The 22577-nt window shown below is 30.1% G+C and overlaps 3 protein-coding genes and 1 pseudogene across 3 annotated transcripts; 1 reads left to right on the forward strand and 3 right to left on the reverse strand.

The window, feature by feature from the left end:
* Positions 1–23: 23 nt before the first annotated feature.
* On the reverse strand, positions 24–1555 carry LOC108831266 (uncharacterized; annotated as a pseudogene).
* Positions 1556–6324: 4769 nt separating this feature from the next.
* LOC108831264 (glutathione S-transferase T3-like) lies at positions 6325–6759 on the reverse strand. The gene has a single exon (XM_018604823.1). The coding sequence runs from the start codon at positions 6757–6759 to the stop codon at positions 6325–6327; it is 435 nt and encodes a 144-aa protein (XP_018460325.1).
* Positions 6760–14178: 7419 nt separating this feature from the next.
* Positions 14179–15543, forward strand: LOC108835237 (uncharacterized). The gene is made up of 4 exons (XM_018608519.2): positions 14179–14450; positions 14544–14719; positions 14861–15056; positions 15211–15543. The coding sequence occupies exons 1-4, from the start codon at positions 14372–14374 to the stop codon at positions 15429–15431; spliced, it is 672 nt and encodes a 223-aa protein (XP_018464021.1). The 5' UTR covers positions 14179–14371; the 3' UTR covers positions 15432–15543.
* Positions 15544–19343: 3800 nt separating this feature from the next.
* LOC108831262 (NADPH-dependent aldehyde reductase-like protein, chloroplastic) lies at positions 19344–20866 on the reverse strand. The gene is made up of 2 exons (XM_018604821.2): positions 20440–20866; positions 19344–19869 (listed from the first exon to the last, which is right to left on the reverse strand). The coding sequence occupies exons 1-2, from the start codon at positions 20820–20822 to the stop codon at positions 19461–19463; spliced, it is 792 nt and encodes a 263-aa protein (XP_018460323.1). The 5' UTR covers positions 20823–20866; the 3' UTR covers positions 19344–19460.
* Positions 20867–22577: the final 1711 nt, after the last annotated feature.

The raw sequence follows: 22577 nt of genomic DNA on the forward strand, positions 1-22577 counted from the left end.
TTGATGATCATTTGTTGTAGTTTTTACTTCTGTTTCCAGTGAAAATATACGTTGACCATTTGTTGGCGGGATATACTATGGGAATTTTGTGATGAACCCCACTGTGGAACAACAGATGTAGAACCCCATTGTTGAGTACTTGGTGATGAAACCCATTGTTGAGAACTTTGAGGCGCCCCCCATTGATGAGAACTTTGAGGCGCACCCCATTGTGGAGGATTTGGAGATGAACTCCATTGCCGGGAATTTGGCGGTGTACCCCATTGCGGAGCATTTGGTGGTGTACTCTATTGCGGAGCATTTGGAGATGAACTCCATTCCGGAGAATTTGGCGGTGTACCCCATTGAGAGACATTTAGAGGTGTACTACATTGCAGAGCATTTGGAGGTGTTCCCCATTGTTGAAAACTAGAACTCCATTCCCCACATGTTGGACTACCAACATTTTGTCTAGATTCTAACCGCTTTCCCACGTATTCGCTGTCCAGTGTATATCCAGTAAGAGCTTGTAAGAACTTCAACTTATCTTCTATGGCTCTTTTAGCTCTATCAATAAAGTACTTGCGCCAAAATCTTTCTTCCTTTAATGTATGAATGCACGCCCAATAAAAGTTGGTGTCGTTTGGAAGCTCCATTGATTCAAATATCTTCACGGCAGCATCAAATTCATTGTAGTCATCTTCGTCAAAAGAATTTGGACGTAGGTATTGTAAACTTTGGCGCTGAAATTCTCTAAAGCCATTCATTGTATCTGTCAGGTTGTCTCAAATGATTGTTTCCTATGAATTCCTTGGGATGCACTTCTAGCAGAGACCCGAGAGTTTCTTACACCTCTTTGTGAACCACTTCCCCGCCTTAGTCCACCTTGTTGTTGAACTCTAGAAGTAGGAATCCGTAAAGTATCAACAACATGTGAAGAATTCTGACGCACAATCTCATGGATGACCTGATTTAAAGGATGCATTTAATCATCAATATCTACGCGATAGACTTCTCTATTTTCTTGTGTCTCGGGAATCTGAGTGTGTTGCATATCACCACCATATGTTTCAGAGTACAAATGGTCTTCATCATTATTTTGGCTTTCGTTCATCAACTCTTCTCTTCTTTTGTGCAAAAAATATTGAGACTTTGATTGGACGTCATATAATATGAAACATCGTTTCATCACATCCCAATGCTCTGACGGCTTTCTTTTAAATGAATACGATCCTATCTACTTGTTAATAAGATAAGTAATTTTTAGTCTATAAATATTATAGATATATTATTTATTAATGTATTTTGGTTGTAAGAAATATTGTATGTATTATGTACTTAGTTCACGATCTTTCCACCATGAATCAGACGCGGATAGCAAAGATGTAGCATGATCAACCGAAATGCCCGTAGAATTTTTCATAAGATGCTTGTACTTCTTGTATTTTCTTTTTAGTTGATCAAGTTTTTCTTTGAAGAACCGGTAGTTTACATTACTATTAAACATTTGGTTGAACTTATCAACGAGAAACTCTTTACCAGGGTGTGGAGGATCTTTGAAACGGTAATCACCCATGGCAATTGTTCGATCATACAACTCAATAAATACTCGTTCGCAGTTAGGATTCCATTTAAAAATTGTATTCCCTCTAAATTTTTTTAAAAAAATTCAATCATTTTATTTTACTATTAATTATTAAACAACATTTAAAAATTTACGTTTCTATAGGTAAATTGATATCTTCATCATCAGAAAATGTTATATTTTGTCGGTGATTTAACGTCATATCTACAATTTTAAAATGATTATTATTAATTTTGTCGGTAAATTGACATCTTCTTAAATATATATATATATATATATATATATTTCTCTTCATATTTATATTAACTATATTTATATGCATAACATGAATATATAACTTATATATGTTTAAATATTTTTTAAACATATAAAGTTACTATTATTATAAAATAATAAAGGGAGTTGAGGTGTCTTTATTATTATTAATATCCCCAATTTTATAACTCAGTAAAGTTAAATGTCAATAATTTTTTACATAGATGCGGTCATGTAAACATCACTACAAGAATTTATTTAAATAGTTACGGACTGGCAAAGACATTTCCGTAGCCAGATTTGTTAGCTATAAATATAGCGACAGAACACATAATTTTAACTTTGTAGCTAAATTTGTAGCTAACTGTAGCAATCTATAGCTATATAGCTAGAGATGGATTACGTCGGTGATCTATAGCTAAATAGCTATGTCTTAGCTAGAAATATGTGGTTGCTATAAGTGTTCCAATGTTTTATATGACAATCTCACAAATTTTATATTTTAAATTTTATTTTTCTTATGTTTAATCTACCACTTTCAAATTTAAATACAAACTTTAAATTTTCAATCAAACTCTATACCCTAAATATACATTTAGATCCTAAACTACACCTTCCAAACTTTATTAAACCCTAAACTATGTATATCTCAACCTATGTCCTAAATATAAACTCCAACTTTAAAATTGTTAAATCTTAAACAAAAAAAACTTTAACCTTAATCTCTTAAAAAAATAATCTCAAACTACCTTAATTCCAAATCATAAACCTAAACCCTAAACCATATAATTGAAACCCTATATCATATACATGAACCTTAAATTCTAATTATCTAATCCCTATAATATTTATATACCCTAAACCATAAAAATTAAACTTCATAGTTTATTCATATACTCTAGTTCCTATAATATACCACGAAAGTCTAATTACACCTACATATACACTAGCACTAGAATAAAGTTAAATATAATTAATAACTAACTTTAGTTTTCTATCCAATAAGAGACAAGTGCGCGGATTGTCAATGTGAGCCCTTGATAACTTTTAATCTAATGGTCACATTTAATTCATGTGTTTCTTCCTCTGTCCAATCCCACTTTCCTCTCTTATCTGTCCAACAACATTTCTTCTCTGCTCTCTTCACCTTCTTCCATGCTAATCTTCTTTCTCTCTTAAACAAGAAAACTCTGGGACTTCTTTATTCCAAATCAGTTCTTTTGTTTTCTTTAAAGTTTGCCATCGGCCTTCCTAATTTTTCACCTTTTGAATCCGGCTGTGCATCTCCTTGCCTTCGTCTTTAGATCCAGTTTAACGAGGAACCCAAAAACTCCACGCACAGACTTCTCCATCTGCATCTCCTAAGATCCTAGCAGCAACAAGGAGATAAACTAGATGATTTTTGACCATATTTTGCTGTGAAAACTTGACATAACAAAAGAATCTTTCGTGTTAGTTTGAAATTTTTGTTATGTCATTAGTTTTCATTTAGAGAATTAGGTTTAGTTTTGTTTGTTTGTTTGTAGAGATATGGCTTTCTAGCATCTCTATAATATTGTGGGATTGTAAGATTTCTTTATGATAAATCTAATGTTTTAAATTAATTTATACAGTTTTGATTTCCAAACAAAATAAATCATTTTAACTCTGGCAACAATAAATCTGTTGCTAAATGTGCCACAATATCAGCCACAAATCGTGTTTACTACTAATTGGAGACCAACAATTAGGTGCAAAATTTTGTAGCCATATTCCGGTGCTCTATTCGATATGACTTAGCTAAAGAAAGGTCGTAGCAACTCTCTAGCCACTTAGCAATAGAGTATTCTATAGCCATGCCGTTGCTATTAAGCAACAGAGTACTTTGTGGCTATGCTGTCGCTAACAGCTACATCTTGTTCTCTGGCTAATCTGTCGCTAGCATGCTACGGAATGGCGACGGATCAGGTTTAGCGTCGACGCTGACGCCACGGTTCCAATCCGTAGCCATCTGTCGCTTTCTGCATTGCAGCTACAGATTTTTCTCTCTAGCTATGAAAAATTCGGTAGCTATATGATTGATTTCTTGTAGTGCATGAATATTTTAATACCCTCGAACTTTAGATAAAGAAGATTGTTGTGCATGTATTTTGTCCTCGTTCGATTGTTGTGCATGTATTTTTTTTATTTTCAGATATTTAAGTTTTTTTTTCTTGTCAACAAGCTTAATATTATTAAGCTCATAAGACCCATATCAACACGTTTATTTGTTCTCAAACTTAAACTTTAATAAATATATGAATTCAGCTGAACTGTAAAAGCTATTAATAATACGTGTCTATATATAGTCGCATATGATTAATGCTTTAAGGTTTTATTCCATTATTTCTATAATTGTATTGCGTATTTAATGATTAGACTTTAGTACTATTGACAGATTATCAGTGTTTTGAAATTAAAAATACTAACAGTGTTCAATAAAATATACTAACCCTTTAGAAAAACAATAAATATACTACATACATAATAACTAAACCTAACTAATTCCATTTCTTTTTTTTTGAAGATTTTTTTTTTTTATTTTTTACTATTTCCATTTGCTAGCATAAACATTAAAGAGTATACTGAGTTTCTATTAAAATCTCAAATAACAAAAAAAAATTGAGAATAATACAAGAATACAATAATACTTGGTTAATATTTTTTGCATCATTTTTCCTAAAGCCACTAGTAAGATTTAAAATAAAATAATATTTGTGAATCATCATAAAATTCGAATTGAAATTATGGTTGTGAAGGTTTTCGAATTTCAAAAATATTTTGTATATTTTATAAAACAAAAAATGTTTCAAGATATTTTATTTTTATTTTTATTAATAAATATTGTATATCATTATATAGTTTGTCATAACGTTTTTATTTTCATTTTAATTGGTTTTGTTTCATCTAATATCTCAAAGTTTAGTGTTATGTATACAATATACTAAATTATTGACACAATAATTCTGAACAAAATGGACACAATAGACAATACTATTTTAACTACTAATTGATGTTTAATAATAATATATAAATTAAATGAGATTGTTACCTTCCTGACAGAGGTTTTGTGATGTAGAGGAACATTGGAGAAGAGTATGAATCAGATTCTGTCTAATAGTAATGACAACCCGAAAAAATAGATGTTATTTATATATGAAACTAAAGCATTTCGATAAAATAATAAAATAGAAAAAGTATACTAGTTAAAATATTTGACATACAAATAAAAAAACATCTATACAATATTTAGCTGTTATTATTTAAATTATCAGTTGATGTTCTACCACAAGAGAGCGTTACCTGTTTGATAATTGTGTTTGTGGAATTGCAGTTAGAATAAGAAAAACTGATGTTGTTATTAATAGATGGAAAATAAAGAATTTTAATTAATCTAATAAATCAGAAAACATGTATTGGGTTAGAAAACTAGAAGCAATGGTTGATCAGCTACAAAAACGAAGCGTATTGCAGGACATGCATGAGACATGCATTTAGGCAGAAAATGACAAAAAAGCTGGCTGTATGCAGGACAACTGCTTTTCAATTTTGTAAGACTACCTACAATGAGATAGTTGAATTATAAATTCAACAGTTGAATGCATGCAATGAGCCAATTGAATAAAAAATGCTTAGGTGGATTACTATGTGTTGAATAAATTCAAAGAGTTGAATAGAAAAAAAGTGGACTCCTAATAACACGTGGTGACGACTGAATGGAGAGAGAAGAAAGAAGTGAAACGCGCGCCCACCTTTTCTGAAAACAAAATCTCATTTATTTTTAAAATTATGTTGCTTTACTTTTATTGGTTGGCCAAAGGTTTTTGAAATTCTTATCCCTTCAAATTATTGAAACTCAATTATTTTGTAGTAAATCTATTTTTGTAAACAAAATTTATATCAAAATTCATGATTTTTTATGATTTATAATTAGAGACTAGTCTCATTTCATTCGGATACATAAAAACATCAATTTTCTCTATAATTTAGCTTTGAATCCAAAAAAATCTGTGTGTTTAAACTTTTTTTTTGTTAATGGATCACAATAATAATCCATTTAACACTCAAAATTCCTCTAACCTTTTAACTACCCAAATTCCAACAACTATCAATTCGAAATCAATCTTCAAACGCACCCCAAAATATGCCAAATTATGGTTTTGCACCAAATATCTTTATGCCATCAGCTGTTCCAAATTATCCTCCATATTAGAGCATCCTTAATGGGATAAGTGGGGGACGGAGGGGGGGGATATAGCTTAGGTGTGAAAAATTAATAAAATAATGTAAGACATGAAGTTTAGTAATAATTAGTAGTGGGATAAGTGGGAGGATATAAAACTTGTATATCTTAATAATTATATAATTTAATAATGTTAAAACATATAATAATTTTTAAAACATTAAAAATAACTTTTAGATTGAAAACATAAAAAGTAATATTAAATTTTATTTGAAAATAAAAAGATACCCACTAGATTTTTCATCTAGAGCACATGCATACGCTCCACAGAATGGCTCACGTCCCTGCTGATTCTTCCCCACCTTTGCTTGCAATTGTCAATAGTTCTTCCTTCAGCACCATTCAGGACATGATCACTTGATGCATAGTAGTCTGCAATCCTTTGCCAGAAGGTCCCTGACCTTTGGTCATTGCCAACAATGACATCCTTCGATGTGTTTAACCAGCCGCTGACTAGGACTAGGTCATCTGCGCTGCTCCATTGCCTTCTCTCTCTACGCTCAAGTGGTGTGTCCTGAGAATCAGGTGTAGCTTGAGATTGAGTTGGAGCGTGATATTGAGGAGGATTCAGATTCTGTGATGACCCAAAGTTTAAATTCCCAGAAAAGCTGTCGTAAGGGAAGTTAAGAAGGCTAAAGTAAGAAGGAGCTTGACTGTTTGGATTATTAGGTGAATCCATATCAAACAGATTGGAAGAAGAGATAATTAAAAGATAGGTGATAGAAAGAAGATTGGCTCGATTAAATAGATGAATGTTACACTAGTAATAAGTAATAAGCTAACCATTACTTACCTAAGTCAAATCAAAATTAAACACTTTACACCAAATTGGAAGAAATCAAGTATTATTAGCTATATGTCTACTAGAAAAGTTGTTTGTTACCATTAACTAGTACAATAAATTGTAAGAGGAAGTGGTTAACTTTCAGTTCAATCAAATTCTTTGCCATTTCATTTCATTTCACAATCAGTCTCTTTCACGAGACCATAAACACTCACATTTCAGAAACCATAATACACTACTCTACATTTTCGACAACCAATCAATTCAGGAAACAAAACAGGTCGGACTTACCTGTTACTTATGATTAAAGGGTGGTTTCTTGTTGCTTATCCGGTATAACTCTCAGCATGCTTAACCTCACCTACAATCCTCATAAACAAAGCAAAACATAAAGTTAATGTTCTTCAAAGTAAGGTTGATTTTCACATAGACCAACGCTTAGTTTATATCAGTTTATATCAGGAATCAAAAGAGCAAAGCCAGAAGACAAATTTTCCCAATTACAGTGACTCAAGAAAGACATCTACAACTTAATAAACTTTCTGTTTGAAAACATTTTATAGTCGACACAGTGACAAGAATACCTTTAATCTACACTAAAATTGCATGAACTAAAACACCATTCATTCCATACCAAAGACCATCACAATTCATCAATTTTCACAATCAGTCTCTGGTTTCTAACCTAACTCACAAATCTGATCAAAAACCAACCAAACCCATTTTCTAAATCGACTTAATATCATAGTTTCTGATAGTAAACCCAAACCTTATGAACCTACATCAACTTCCAAATCAAAATCCCAAATCTCCTAGTTTCGGATGATAAGACATACCTTCTTTTTAGATCGCCGGAAGCAAAGACTGGGAGAACAATATGGGATTTGAGAGACCGAGGAGAGGATGAGAGAACAGATTGGTGAGGATTTCGATTTCGTCAAGGTTCGCCGGAGATATGAATCGCCGAAGAGAATTTCGCCAAGCAGAAGACGGAAAATGAACGGATTCGACCAAATAAAAAGCTGATAACGGTTACGCCATCGAGCAGAGATCGATTTTGCCGGAAATCAGACGGAAATCGGATTTCGCGATGGTTTGGTCTCTGTCGCCGTGAGAGAGATATCGGGATTTTTCCAACAAATGGAAATATTATTTCATTTTCAAAAAAAAACAGAACCAATGAAATTGTGCCACATCACCCTAACAACCTCGCCAAAACGCTTCTTGCGGAATACCCAAGATACACATCTCTGATCATAGTTTCAATTTTTTTCCTTTTATTATAATGCTCTAAGATACGTTGAAATACACCGATAAAGATGCTCTTATGGATCGATGATGTCAAATTTTTATTTTTGTATTTGTTTTTGAAAATTTAGGTACAATATTTTTTTTCAAAACTATATAATTTGATTATTTAATTTAATTACAATCAAAATTAGTATTAATATGTTGTTTAAATTATAAAAGATAAAAAAAGAATTAAAAATTGTGGGGTATAGTGTTGAATTTTATTAAACAAAACCATTGTGGAGGTTAAAAATGAAGTGGATGTTGAATAATGAGATGGAAGAGAAATAAGATGATGTGGAGTGTTAAAAGAAGAAAAATATAGTGTTGAATAAATCTACCATTATAGATAGTCTAATGTTAAAAAAAACGTGATTGGCAATAAAATATTTTTAAAAAGCAGTTGCAGATGTCCTATCTCTCTCATGCTTCTCAATTCACACTCTAAGGGTTCGAATGGTAAAAACAATTCAAGCAGATCATGCAGATTAAGTGGGACAAGTACAGATCATGCAAATCGAGCGTCACAAGTGCGGATCAAGCAGATCAAATGATTTTAGTAATTGTGAATGGCAAAAGTAGTTCAAAATACAGATCATATATTTAAATAATCAAAATTTTAACTAAATAATCAAAATATATAGTTTTGTTATACAATAAATAAACAAAGCTAAAATAATTTATTGAAAAGTATTTTATTTGTCCATAACGTATATGCGATATTATCTACAATATTTGAAATATTTGTCATATGATTTCCATCAATAAAAACATTTTGTTGTGTTTATCGGCGATTAGACGTCATCCGTATAATTTTAAATTGATACAAATAATATAAAGTGTGAGTTAACCAGTAAGAGTAGTTGTATTATTAAGTATATTCTAACAACTTTTATCATATTATATATTTATAATTTTTTTAAAAACTTTGTAAATTATGTGTATATGAATAATGTGAAAATAAACTTTGTATATGTATAATTATGAATATATTTATTAGAATAATTATTATGTGTAAGGAAAAAGTACATCTATAAGACTAGTTTTGTTATTTTAGTTGAATAAATCAAAATCATTTTAATTTCTAGATGATTATTAAAATATATTTTACTAATACCTATAGTATATTGTATTTATATAAATATGATCGTCTATATATAGTTACTCTTCATTGTAATTTAATACCTTGAGATTTTTGTAAATTTTATGTCCATTCCGTTTTGTTTTATTTAGGCTTTGAATGGGTGATGCGGATCAAAAAAACGCCGATCAAACGAAAATACAGATCAAGCAGAATAAATGCAGATCATGCAGATCAATCAGAACAAATTCAGATCAAATTAAATTAATAAAATATTATAATTAGTACATTTTGAATGATACAAAATAAAACTTATTATAAAAAGTAATAACTATAATATAGATAAAATAACAATAAATATAGTGAAATTTTAAATTATATACAATTCATTATAATTACAAAAATTATAAAGAATATTCTTGTTTTACTCTTATTTTTTTGTATCTTTATTCAACTTTCGTTTTTTACCATTTGATTCAACTATTAAATTAATAAGGTATGGACATAAAAACCGAGAACTAAAAACAAAACCAAAACAAAACCGAATCCAAAACCAAAGTTCAAAAATTATTTATTATTATTTTGTGAACTTAAGCATTTTTAAATGATACAAAATAACATGTATAGATACTTTACTTTATATAATTATGAATTTATAAACTATATATGTGTAATTTTTTGTAAACATATTTCTACAAGATAATGTATATAATACTATTAATATTTTATATATCATATATATAAAATGATTATAAATAAAATATTAAATAATAACAAAACAGTGAAATATTAAATCTTATGTTTGAAAAGAAAATTGTGTAAGGTTTAAAATAAATAAAATATGTTCACTAATACTGTTTATAAACAATCATAACGAAAATAATAAAAAATAAAACTTGCATGGATTTTCATTGGCCATCTCCATATCTCCCAGCTGATTTTTCTCATACTCATACAAATCAAATTTTAACACATATCTTTAAACTGCATGCAGATATTCATTATTATATTACTTATTTTTGTTCTGTAATAAATTAGTTGAATGGATAAAAAATACAGAACAATCTGCATAGTAATTGAACTGCATACGTATATTCTGCAATTTGTTCTCCATTACATTCAAAGACTTATTAGTTTAAAAAGTTAAAAGGAGGAGAACTACCTTTTTTGTTTCTTTCTGCAAAAGTGCAGATCGTCTTCTTGCATTTTTAACCATCTTTTTTTTTTGGTGTTGTACGTATTCTCCTATCCTCTTTAACCAATAAATACTCTTCTGTATAATAAATTAATTTAAGATACTTCTATTTTGCTTAAATGCCGATGGTGAATTTTTCCCTCTTTTCTTTTCATTCCAACGTATGTAATTTTATTTTTTGTTCTAATTATTATTGCATTTATATAATATATTAAATATAAAATAAAATTTACTTAATTAAAAAGCTTTATATCTATGGTATATTTATGAATTTTACTTAAAATTATGCATATAAAACTTAAGCACACAAAATATATGCATGTAAGTAAATAATATATTCTATATATTAATTGAAAGTAGAAAATACATAATATTTTAATTCATAGATATTAAACTCAGAAATTATTTACAGAGATATTTTCAAAATTAATTTTAATGTAAACAATTATATACATGTACAACAATTAATTTGTAAACATAAATATTGATCTAAAATAATGAAATTATTTCTTATAGCTTTAGATTTTACCTTATAAATAATAATTATTCTTATAAATACATATGCATATATTATTTCACATTATTCATATATATAAAGATTTTTTTCATATTATCCATAATATATAACTAAAATGATTGAAATTTTGTAAGTATATAGAGGGAGAACAAGTTTTAATGGGCTCATAACGAGGAAGGAATATTTATTGATGGAGATCATACAACGAAGATTAGAGATAAAATTGCATATATGCGGTGGAAAAATCAAAATATTTTTTATTAAATTATTTTATCTCTGTTTATATATTGTATATATATTAGTATTTTGATATTTGGTGTAATTTAATTATTTAAATATATGATTTGCACTTTTGAACTGATTTGTCTTATATAACTATAATAAATTACTTGATCCGCTTGATCTGCATCTCTCCCACTTGTCCCGCTTGATATGCATTTGTTCCGTTTGTTCTACTAGATCTGCTTGATTTGCACCGCCTGAACTGCTTTTACCATCGAACCCTAACATATATGCAGATCTCCTGCATATTACTTTTGAAATTTTAAAAAGTGTGAATGGTAACACTAAAACAGTTCTCATGTTCAGGTGTATGAATTGTTATTGTCCCGCCCTTCTATTCACACACTTGATCTGCACTGTTTGTATTATTTTCACTAGGTAGTAATCTGCGCCCTGCGTGGAGTGATTGACTAAAAAATATGTTATTTTTAATCTATAGATATTATAAAATTAAAAGTTATAGTCATAAATATTAGATATAAACAAATATGGTGAGAAGTTGTGCATGTTTATATAATGTAATCTTTTTCAATTTTTTTCTTTTTGTAATTGGTTATGTGTAATTGAAGTATATTTAAAAAAAATTATAAGAGTAAGCAAAGACTTATATAAATTTATTATGAATTTAAGCTAAAACAAAACATAAAAATATAATTATTGGAGTTCATCACTAACGGAATATTTGTTTTTCATTAATCTTTCAACAGAAAACCCCTAAAAGAGAAAATACACACACACACACACACACACACACACACATATATATATATATATATATATATATCAATGGACTCAAAATCAAATCGAATATTCTACCGATGATATCTTTTTTTGGCTAGAAAGATATCATTGAAAAATCATAGAGGAAAAATAATATTCTATCATGTAAATAAAATTGAATTAATCCTTAACTTTTAGCTGCCAATTTCAAAATTATGGAAAGTAATATACTTAAGAATTAAACATATAGGAAACAATATTAACTTTGAAATTAAGTTGATCGAAAATAACCAAATTGATGAGTTATGACGTGTTGATTCCTTAATTTTAGAGTTTTGGAGCTTAAATTAAGGGGGTTAAATGCAATTTGTAAGTTTCTATCGTCCAATCAGTCAAATGATCAGATACATAAGTTTATTATGAATTTAAGATAAAACAAAATATAGGCAATAGAACTATAGAGTTCACCACTAATAAAATATTTGTTTCCCTCTAATCTTCAACAGAAAAACCCTAAAAATAAAACATATATATATATATATATATATATATATATTAATAGACTTAAAATCAAATCGAATATTCTAATAATGATATTTTTCTTTGGCAAGGAAGACATTACTAAAAATTCATAGAGTGAAACAAATATTATATCATGAAAATCAAATCGAATTAATCCCTAACTTTTAGCTGTCAATTTCAAAATTATGGAAAAATAATATAATTAAGAAATGAACATATAGGAAACAATATTAATTTTGAAATTTAAGCTGATCGAAAATAACCAAGTTGATGGATTCTGAAGTGTTGATTCCTTAATTGCAGACTGCTTAATTGTATAGTCTTTGTGCTTATGTTAAGAGATTAAATGCAATTTGTAGTTTCTATCGTCTAATCAGTCAAATGGTCAAATTCAATATGCGTCATAAACCATGATCAATGCTTCTATCAAATCAATTAGGTTTATATGAAGAATATTCATATACAAATTGCATCATATAAATCTAAAACACAAATATAACATCTCAAAACAATAGCGAGGAACATAAACAATATATACATATATAAATATAAATAATACGTACACTGATATATTAAGGAATTATATGATAAGAAACAAATATATGTATGTCGTATGTTTTATAACTTTTCAACGATGAAAAGTTAGAAAAAGAGAAACAATATGTTTATATGCTTATCAAACGTTTCTTGTGGAATAATAGGTTTTTCTTTACGTATGTTATAACAGTATGTTGATAACAGATTATATTTGATTGACATAAACGTACATAGATATGATAAGAAACAAATATATTTACGTCGTATGTTCTATAACGTTTTGGAAAACAAATATATGATAAGGAATAAATATAATAAACGTTCATACGGATTTATTAGAAATCATTGCAAATATATGTGGAAATAGAAAGAGGTAATCATTTATAAAGAACATATCACATGAAAATAAAAGAAATATGCTTAATATATAGGAACCAATTATAGTATGCTGAAATATGAAAGTTAAATGAATAATGACATTACATGTAATTAATCTAAGTAATATTTCCTCTGTTCCACTTTAAGTGAAGTTTTAAGATTTTTATTTTGATTCATAATATGTGATGTTCTCACTATTCTAGGTAAGATTAAATGTCATTCAAATTTTGTGACCAATTACATAATCATGTACTATTTTGTTATTAGTTAAATTTGTTTTATTTAATGTGATTTTTGTATAACCAAGATAAAGTGCATAAAAATTTGTATTTTTTTAATAATTGTGTAAATACCTTAAACATCGCTTAAAATGGTACATGGAGTAAAAGGTTATTCACTAAAAGTTATGAGGAAGACTATCATGATGACACTTAATAATGACATTCTTGTTAATAATAACACAAGAGACAAATGTTTATTTGTTAGAATGTTCCTTGAATAATAGTAAAGGATCATTCGGAACCTAACGCCAATTAAAGAGAAACACCACTGACACGAGTTTATGTTCTGATCAAATTTCATATAATAAAAAAAATTACTTTATAAGATGGTTGGTCTTATTTTTTTGAATAAATGTTTTAACGAAAATGACTTTGTTTATACTAAACCCCAAGTATTCACTCCTATTTTCTTTCTTGGGTAAGCCACTGGCGTACTCAATCGATTGCGTATCACTATCATCTTATCGAAATTCCATTTAGACTAAGTCTAATATGTCCCAAGTCCACGTTACTATATACAAATCAACAAACCAAAGTCTGTCAACTCAAAAGTCTCCTCCGTCTCGTCCCTTCCTATACGGAGTGAGGACGCTTTTTTCTCGAACGCCATAGCCAAAAAGGCTCACCGAGAGAGGTCCAACAGAGTGAGAACGGTACGTACTGTACATCTTTGTAGTTATACACTGGTCGGATAGGAATTCGTGATGTCAATCCGAATCCCCTCGGCTTCTCAGGGTTCTAGAGGTATCATATTATGTCTCATCTTCCTCGGGTCGTTACCAGGTAGTCTGATCTCTTCCTTATATCTTTTTGAATCTCGCTGTTTCTTTGAAGATGATGAGAGTTTTCGAATTGTATTGTGATGGTTGTTCATAGGGACAATACTTACACAACAAGTTACACTAGATTCGATTCTGATTTTCAAGACGCACGAGTGGTTCTCCACTAAACCTATAGTTTATTTCCAATGCAAAGGAGAGAACAAGACTGTCTTTCGCGACGTGAAGACAACAAACGTGTCTTATTCTTTCAATGGCCAAGAATCTTGGCAGGTTCGTTTTGGTCTCATGTTAAGTCTTAAGCTGATCAGGAGATTAGCTTTATAATAGTTTATCTTGTTTGGAGGGTTATCATCACTGTCTTTGAGATACACTTTTGCTTTGTTTGTTTTTTTTTTTTGTTGATATTTTCAGCCACTAACAGAACTTAAGGGAACACAATGCAAGAGATGTGGAATCTATGAGGAAGATACCTTTAGATATGATGCATTTAACGAATGGGAGCTTTGTCCTTCTGATTTTACATCTGAGGGTATATACACACACGCCAAGGCTAAAGATTTCAATGCTACTTTTCTCTGCCATGGTTGCTCACAAGTACTAGGTGCTGGTGAGTTACCACATCTTGGGACTTTAGGATCATTCACTGCATCAAATAAGCAGAACTACTAGTGTGGCTCTCTGTTCGATTCTAACTTCAAAGTTGAATTACGTGATTGGAGATATCAGATGCGCTTTCTTATTCTTCTTCTTTTTTGGGGCAGGTTTGAATAAAGATTCTGGCACTGACAAGGAAGAAGAAACGCCCAGAAAGGGTCCTGCAATCATTGTAGTACTTGTGCTAGGTGGAGTTGCGGTGGGTTTTGTGGTAGGTTGTAAGAATTGGCGAAAGAAGAAGCAGCAACAAGAACAGGCCTGGTTTCTCAAGCTGTTTGAAGATGGTGACGAAATGGAGGTCGAAATTTGCCTTGAAGATACCCTATGAAGTCTTAGACACTGAACTCAATGTCACCTGTTACGTTATATATATACACAGCTTCTTGATCTCACAAACATTTTGTTTTAATCTGAAATAGAGAGTTTGAAAGATAATACAATTTGAAAGCTGTGCGAAGACAGAAAACAAGAACAACATCATTCATTGATACACAAGGGGTGCATTGAGCTTAACCTGTTCTTGCAGTTTCTCTCAATGTGTCCTCTTTTACCACATCGGTAATATTTGGTAGAGGTCTTTGACATTTTTTATTTTAGTGTATTTGAAAACTATACAATTATATCATTTTATTTATATTAAATATGGAAGTTATATAAGATATTATTTAATTTTGTTTTTAATTAGTTTAGTCTGTTTTGTTGTTAAATTTCAATAAAACTAGATTTTGACCCGCACACCCGTGCGGGTGTATATTTCAGAAATATATTGCTATTTATTTTTCATGTCAATATCAAAGCTGGATAAAAAAATTCAAATCTGAAGAATCGAACCAATCACGATCCAAAAAAAGTAATACCAAACCCTAACCAAAATTGATTAAATATCTAAACTATCAAAATTTTAATATTTAGACAACCGAAACCATAACCAATTCGAACCAAAGTATTTTGGATATTTGTTCTGTATCCGAAAAAGATTTATATACTTATATATATATATATATATTAATTATTTTTAGTTTTAATGTATATAAAAAATATCCAGAATATATATGATACTTTTAGGTTGGTTTACATACTTGAAAATATATAAAAATAGTCAAATATAAATATCTAACATAGTGGAAGTACACTCAAAACAGTAAAAATATTTAAAATAATTTTTGATTTTTGATCCAAAATTTAAACTAAACCAATTTATATGTTAAGTTTAGGTATTCTGGCATATGTTATTCAAATTTATATACAATAAATTATTTTATTTATAGATTTTAAGAAATTCAAAATATATAGTGAATTTTAAAAAAAAATTAAATGGGTTATCTGAACCCGAACTGAATCCGCAAAGATCCGAATGTAATTCAAACTGAAATTTAAAAATATATGAATGAGACTGATATTTTTGATCCCAGAAATCCAAAACTCAAACAGATCTGAAACGAACCCGAATGGATATCTGAACGCCCAGCCCTAGTGATAATTCGAACTGAAGTTTAGAAATATATGAACGGGGTTGAAATCTTTGACCCCGGAAATCCGAAACTCAAACAGATTTGAAACGAATGGAATGAATACCTGAACGCCCATCCCTAATCACTATTATGTATCCTATATATGTCATCATATAATTAATTGTATTGGTCCATCATATAAATAATCATATAATTAATAGTATTTTATATGTATAATCTTATAAATAATCATATATATTATATTCTTCAAGTTTAATGTCAAATATAAAAACTATAATTTAAGTTAGTATATGAAATTAATCTTTTTGTTGTATTTTTCTTATATATATTGAAAACATTTTTTAATAATGGTTATTGATTGTTTTGATTGTTTTTAATTTATAAAATCATTATAAATTTCTAAACCATTGGTAATTACTGTGTTTTATAAATGATTAAATGGATCGTTATTGATGACAATTTTGAATCTATATATCAACCCAAATGTTAATCTATTTGTGCAAGTATTACATTGTATATATAAAATATTCTGTAATGTAAATGCTATTATTAAAATTAAAAATATAAATGCGGTGACTCACTAACATTTGACAGGTGTTTTCTTAATGTCATGTGTATAATATATAAGATATAAAACTACAATGCACAGGATATTAAACGTACGTTTTAAGTTTTTGGTAAGTAATGTCAGAAAAAAAAAGTTTGGTAAGTAAATCATCCAGATTTGCGGTTAGATAATAATAGTAATTTAGATTAATTATTTGTTTTAAATGCAGTGGCAGTCCTTTGTAATATTTGAGCAACTTTAAGGGGATATAACTAAGTGTACTTCAGTTTTAATAGTTTAGATATATGTAACTCTTTTGATTAATTGTGTGATATATATATATTTATTTATTTATTTGATCTATTTTTATTTGATGTCGATTTACTAACTCTAATATCTTATTTGTTTAATATAAAAATAATTAAATTACTTAAACTAATGAATTATTTTATTTATATTTTCATAAAAAATTGCATTCATTTAACTTTCTAAACCATATTATATTATTATATTATTTTATTCTTAAAATTAAATAATTAATAATTAGACACGAGAGATTATTTTTGGTTTAAATGACATCAAATAAGTTTTGAAAAAATAAAATGTTAGAGTCAATGAATTGACGTCAAATAAGTTTTGTAATTAAATTTATCAAATAAGTATATATCATACAATTCATCAAGCAAACTACAGAAAATTATTAAAATTTCATAAAAAATATTAAGATAACTAAAAAACAAAATTACACAATATCTTATATTACTTTCATATCTTATATAAATAAAATAATATAAATATATAGTTTTCAAATACACTAAAATAAAAATGTTAAAACACTACATATCAAAAATGTTAAAACATATTGATTTTGTATATTGGATATGTATAAAAAAATTCTTACGCTTTTAATACATTAGGTTAAAATCTAATTTTAGTTAAATTATTGTCGTATTGGTCATATTTTAATTAATGAAACGAGATATTAAAACGGTCTCTGACATCTACATTAAGTTTTCGATGAGTAAAATTAAACTTGTGATGTTAGCTACATAACATCATTAAGTTGAGGGATGTTATCATGCATAATATATACTTCGTGTAGTTAGGTATACATTAGTATACTTTGCATGGTTAGCCATGTGATGGTCAATACTTCACGTAGGCAGCAATTATTTTTCCTTTTTTTTAATATAAGTTTAGTTAAGAGTACATATTCGTGATATGAGGAAAATGTAAGTGTAGTTATTTTTAAAAGCATAACGTGTTCTTATTGATTTTGTCTGTCAGCCGCTTAGCAATCTCAAGTGGGTGGATTTGAGTTATTCAAAAAATTTGAAGGATGTTTCTAGTCTCTCAACTGCCACTAGTCTACAGGAATTAGATCTCAGTGGATGTTCGAGTTTAGTGGAGCTTCCCATCTTCTATAAGGAATGCCATTCATCTCAAAAAGTTGGATCTCAGTGAATGTTTAAGTTTGGTAGAACTTCCTTCATCTACTGGGAATGCCATAAGAAACCTCAAGGAAATGGATTTAAGGATTACCCAAGTTTAGTGGGAGTCCCTTCCTCTATTGGAAACACCACTAATATCAAGTGACTAGATTGCTCCTTTCTTAATCAAAAGATTGATCTCAACTCTCAACTTCGCCAACTGCTTCAAACTGAATAAAGAAGCAACATACATCATCATCTAGACATCGCCAGATAGAGTAACGGTCTTACCCTGGTAAAGAAATGCCTAACTACTTCAATTATCAACCTAATGGAGGTTCCCTAGTAATAAAGTTGAACGAGAGGTCTTCACCTTCATAAATGATATGTAAGGCTTGCATCTTGCTGGATTGTAAAGATGAGGTTCTGCTAAAGGACAAATGGTGTGTATACATCACCGGATCAAACAGAATAGCATCAATGTCCAGTGCAGTCCAAGTCACCACATTTTGTTTCGCCCTTTAACAGAACATCTATACATCTTTGAATTGGAAGCATACGTGACTTCAGACGAACTTTGCTTAGAATTTGGAGTCACCAGAGACGAATGGATGATAAGCGAATGTGGAGTGCGTTACCTTAATACCAGTTGATGGGTTGAGATATGTAATGTTGTGTTTTTTTGTGTATGATTGTCAATCATCCTGTTGTGGTGGGTTTTGAGCAGTTACTTATACCCTATGAATAAACTAAGAACCAATTCTCTCATACATTTAGGTTATCTTTCTAACTGAGCATCGAATCAAAATCATTATCTGGTTATTATTGTTATATAACAACACATTTGCAGACATATCATCAGTAAGCCTCAAAAGAACAGTAAAGAGGCTACTAAAGACCAAATCCTTTTACACATATCCACCATTAACAGGAATGATCTGACCGTTGATCCATTCACCACCATCGCCAGCCAAGAACCCAACAAGAGGCACCACATCTTTAACTTCGCCGACTCTCCCAAAAGGATTCTCTGCGGCTATATTCTCCACCAACTCTGAGCTCTTTCCTTCAAAGAACATCTCAGTGGCGATGGGTCCCGGAGCTACACAGTTTGCAGTGATTCCTGTTCCTTTGAGCTCTTTCGCTAGAATCTTAACCATAGTTTCCACAGCTGCTTTTGACGCTGCATATGCCCCGAATCCCGGCTTCAAACCTCGGGTCATGGAAGATGTGAGGAGTATGATCCGACCACCGCCTCCCTTTTTGAGCCTATTGGCAGCTTCTTTGCTGCAAAGAAACGCCCCTTTTGTATTGACACTACACATTCCATAAGAAACAAAGGTCAAACAGAGAGTGATTAAGAACATAAAAGTAGCAGCGAATGAAAGAATAAACCTTTAGTTGAAACTTGATTAATATTAGACATACACATCTTAAGAACACAAGACATGTTACATTTTATTCGAAATTAAGACATACACATCTCAATACATTGAAACAAAGAATGTATCATGTTTTCATTTGATTCGAAATTAAGACATACAAATCTCAGTAACATTGGAACATAGACTGAAACATGTTTTCATTTGATTCGAAATTAAGACATAAAAATCTCAGTAACATTGGTACATAGAATGAATTAGGATTCATGGAGAGTGATCAAGAGCAGACCCGTAACAGGGGTTGAAACAGCATTTGAAATGACACCCAAAGGAATCATTTTTCTAACTCAAAAAGAAAAAAGACAGAACCAATCACATTTGATTCGAATTCAGACATAATAATCATCTCACTGTAATAACAACAACCGAATTAACGGACTGAATTTTTTTTTCTTGCTTACTTTTTCGACTATTTAGAGTGAAAACAAGATTCTAATCAATATACCTGAAAGTGCGATCAAAATCTTCAACCGATGTGTTTGCGATGGAAGGGTACTTGGGATCGAGTACTCCCGCCGAGTTAACCAGAATATGAACCGGCGACTCGAAGGCGCTCTCCGCCGCATCGAAAAGCGATTTCACCTGGCTTGCCTCTGAAACGTTGGCCTGAACCACGATCGCTCTCGGTCCATCATTTTCGGGGGACGGAAGGCCGTTGATCTCCGCCGCGACAATCTCGGCGTCTGCCGATTTAGTTGTGTAATTGACAACGATCCTCGCACCGAGTTCGGCGAGGTGGATCGCTATGGCTCTTCCGATACCACGAGAAGAGCCGGTGACTATGGCTACTCTGCCGGCGAGAGGAAGCGATTGCGACTGTGCAGCCATAGCGATTTCTACGAAGAAAGAACAATACGAACTCGGACGACCTCTTTAGGAAATTTTCGTTTTTAGGCCGAGGCTCATAAATTATAGGCCCATTAGCTAACTTTAGATTTTTTTTTTTTCATGGTAATTTAAACAGAAATTGCATTGTATAGCACACAAAAAATAAGGATACATCCGAATCAAACAGGAGCAGAAGACAGCTTCATTTGGCTCCCCCTATCGTCAGGAACATACACTACCAAATCAGGGTATAATTCAGTAAGCTCTGACATCAAAAGAAACGTCAGCAATGAGACAACAAATGAGTTCAACTGGGTTAAAGATGTATGGATGCTAGAATGCTCACCAAAGACGAAGACGTTTCTATGGTCAGCGCTCCAAGATGCCCTACCGCTGGGAGAAAACCTACGACGAAAAGGATTAACATCAGAGATCTACTGTCCGAGATGTAAGGAAGCTGAAACTATCCTACATCATATATCCGGTTGTAATGTAATTGTTTTATAGTTAGAGTAAAAAACGAGTATAATATATATGTAGTTAACGTAACGTTACAAAATATATGGTAAGACTAAAAAATAGTAAGTTTAATAAAATTGTGCAATAACCTTATGTAAGTAGATTTTTTTAAGACTTATTCTATTTTAATAGCATAGATTTGCTCAGTAATCAGTTGACCTAACTTTCACCTATACAGCATATTATATATGTAATATTGCTTTTTGCCCTTCTAAATAACCGGCTCAACATGGACACAAAAAAACACTTTGCATTAGTAAATATTTTAGAAAACTTTAGTCGTGTTCCTTCCATATTCATTCAGCCAAAAATGCATACATGTATTATGTTTGTTCTATTCTTATTATAATGCGATATATTCTGTTACTATACGACGTTATCATGTTCCATTCCATTTGACGATTAATAAAGAATGATTTGTTTTGTTTATAAATATAGTTTGTAATTTTCTTAAGTTCTAACTATGGTTATATGTTTTTTTGAACATGTAAAAATCGTACTTTGATATATATTGTACATTTTAATATTTAATAATATAATTTAATATTATATAATATTATGCACTTTTTTAGATTTTGATATTTGGGTTTAGAATTTAAATTTGGATTTATAGTTTAGTAATTAGGGTTTAAGGTTAGTATTTAGAAGATGAAGAGATATGACTGGAATCAACATTAATTGCTTTCATGCAGACATTTCACAATTTTATCAATATATACTAGTCTATGTATTTTGTTCTATTTTATTTGGGTTTATGATTTATATTTGGGTTTATGGTTTATGTTTAGGTTTAGGATTTACTGATTAGAATTTCGAGTTTAGTATTTGGGGTTTGGGTGGGACTGAGATAAAGTTTAGTATCTAGATGATAGAAGTCAAAATAGATTTTGTGTCAAATACTATTTTAGTGATATGGAATAAAACACTTAAGTTTTCTATGCAGTAAAAACATGTTTACATGTGGACCAGATACGTAGCGGTCAACGTCACCTATTTTTTTATTTGTTACCGGTAACTTATATTAATCAAGGGTATAACTGGATGAGTAGAAGCATAATTATTATTTTCTTAATAATGTCAAAATCATAGCTGTTTACTTAATTTCCTTTGAGATTTTAGTCATTTGGCAAATTATCCCCAATTTAAATAGCGTTAAAATTTTGAAAAATCCAAGTTTCTATGGTCACTTTTACCTCAAACCGAAGTTCTGACTTTAACCAAAAAAGGAGTTGAATC

Source organism: Raphanus sativus, chromosome 4 (genome assembly GCF_000801105.2).
Source record: "Raphanus sativus cultivar WK10039 chromosome 4, ASM80110v3, whole genome shotgun sequence".
In the NCBI taxonomy this organism is placed as follows: domain Eukaryota; kingdom Viridiplantae; phylum Streptophyta; class Magnoliopsida; order Brassicales; family Brassicaceae; genus Raphanus; species Raphanus sativus.